The 2,084-nt window shown below is 36.6% G+C and overlaps 1 protein-coding gene across 1 annotated transcript; it reads left to right on the top strand.

Moving 5' to 3' along the window:
• Positions 1–857: 857 nt before the first annotated feature.
• On the top strand, positions 858–2,084 carry LOC131596710 (uncharacterized). Its single transcript, XM_058869455.1, has one exon. It carries the CDS (start codon positions 858–860, stop codon positions 2,082–2,084), a length of 1,227 nt encoding a protein of 408 aa, XP_058725438.1.

Here is a 2,084-nt window from a genome sequence, read left to right as displayed (position 1 = left end):
CCTTAAGCAAGGGTTGAGGGTGCCTAACACCTTTCCTTGACCCTAATTTCTCAACTTACCCAATCTCTGTGAAATTAGGTTTTTATCCCATGTTTACCCTTATCTTAGGATAGAATAAAAACATAGGTGGCGTCTCTGTATATTTTAGGTTAATAACTTAGAATTAAAAAGCCGGTCGTAACAGCTGGCGACTCTACTGGGGACCCTTAGGACAGAGAAGCACTTAAGATCTAGGGCGTGTCTCTTTTTGTTTTTAGGGTTTGGGGGGTTTGTTTATTTACTTATTTATTATTATTTGGCAAAAATAAAAATATCTTTATTATATTTTGTTATATAATTACCTGCCTATGTTTATATTTATTTTTTTTAATATTGGGGAATTATTATATCTGTGTTTGTTAAACCTTAAGTGTGGGAATTACCACTAAGCCAAAGGAGACTTTAATCGCCCTACAAGCTTTAGTGACAATTCCACTCAGAGTGGGTTAAATCCTAAAGAATATCTGAGACGAGGCTAGAATTTGTCGATGGTAGGACTTAGAATTTAACTGATCTCTTTGGGAACCTTCCCCTAAAAATTCGAACCTCATGGACAAAAAACCCTTTAAAAAAAATCTGACGAAACAAAAAGTTTCAGAGGATATGAAAGAGCACCATGATACCTTTAGAATTCAAACTACCTTTTGGGAGGGTAGTAAACTATACCTTGTTCTGAACCTATGAACCTAGAATATTTTTTGTCTTACACTTATTTGCATTTTTCATAACATAATTCGTTCATTATTGCATTTTTTTATGTCTTATCCACGAGAAATAAAAAAAAACAATAATAATTTCTTTGGCAAGTATAAGAAAAGATGAGTTCAGAGAAGAAGCAAATATTTCGCATTACCGTTTCACTGCCTGATGTCAAGAAGCTGAAAATTATCAAGGAAAAATTACCTTCAAAGGCTTTGGAAAAGTTTGCTGACAGTTATGGGGATATCTTGGATTTACTAAGGGTTAAGGTTCAAGAAGAAGCTATCACCGCTTTGGTACAATTTTATGACATTCCGCTTAGGTGTTTTACTTTTCAGGATTTTCAGTTGGCTCTCACTTTGGAAGAAGTTGATAGGATACTGGAATTCTCTATGATAAAAAAGGAAACTTACACTGGAATTGGGAAAAAAGTCAAAGTTGTTGATCTGGATAGAGCTTTAGGGATACCCATCACCGATCTGATTCTTCATTATAAAGTTGAGGGTGAGGTCCAAGGTATCAAAAGATCTTTCTTAGAAGCCCAAGCTATGTCCTATGCTCAAAAAAAGCAATGGGAGATAACTGGAAATATTTTGGCCCTTTTGATGTTTGGAGTGGTCTTGCTCCCTAAAAATGTTAACCATGTGGACCCTGCTGCCATTCATGTATTCTACTTTGTGAAGGTTTTTGGAAAAGATACCACCCTTACAATATTGGCTAACATTTATTACACTTTGCATACTTGTTGTGAGAAGAAGAAAGGAGTGTTATTTTTCTTTGTTCAGGTATTATTCACTTGGTTGATGTCTCACTTACATAAGGCAAGCTACCTAGTTAAGGATTTAACTAGACATGAGTGGGCACAAAAGTTGAGGGCTCTAAATGCTGATTCTATTGTGTGGTATTCAAGAAATCTCAATTATGAAAAGATTGTCTATAGGTTTGGGGAGTATCACAATGTTCCTCTAATTGGGATAAATGGTTGTATTAATTATAACTCTATGCTAGCTCTACGACAATTGGGGCACCCCATGAATGATAAGCCCTCTGAAGAACAAATTAGAGAATTAATTTTGCATGATATGGGGAAAGGAGAGCCAATAGAGTTGAAAAAGGTAATCCATGCTTGGAATCATGTGCTAAGAAAGGACTTTGGGCCAAAGAATGTCATTGCAAGAGAGCCTTGTGTTAGGTGGGTTCTAGAAAGAGTTGAGAAAAATCCTCTCCCGTTTGTGGCAGATCCTACTTACAAGCCTGATACTCCTGATCAAGGTCTCCTATCTGTAGAAGAGATAGAGGGACATAAGGTGGCCCTAGAGGCCCCCAAAGAGAGAAGGAGGGGTTAG

Source organism: Vicia villosa, linkage group LG1, assembly GCF_029867415.1.
Source record: "Vicia villosa cultivar HV-30 ecotype Madison, WI linkage group LG1, Vvil1.0, whole genome shotgun sequence".
NCBI classification, from domain to species: Eukaryota; Viridiplantae; Streptophyta; class Magnoliopsida; order Fabales; family Fabaceae; genus Vicia; species Vicia villosa.
The sequence above is the reverse complement of the archived record's forward strand: the minus strand, read 5'-3'. Positions and strand labels throughout refer to the sequence as shown.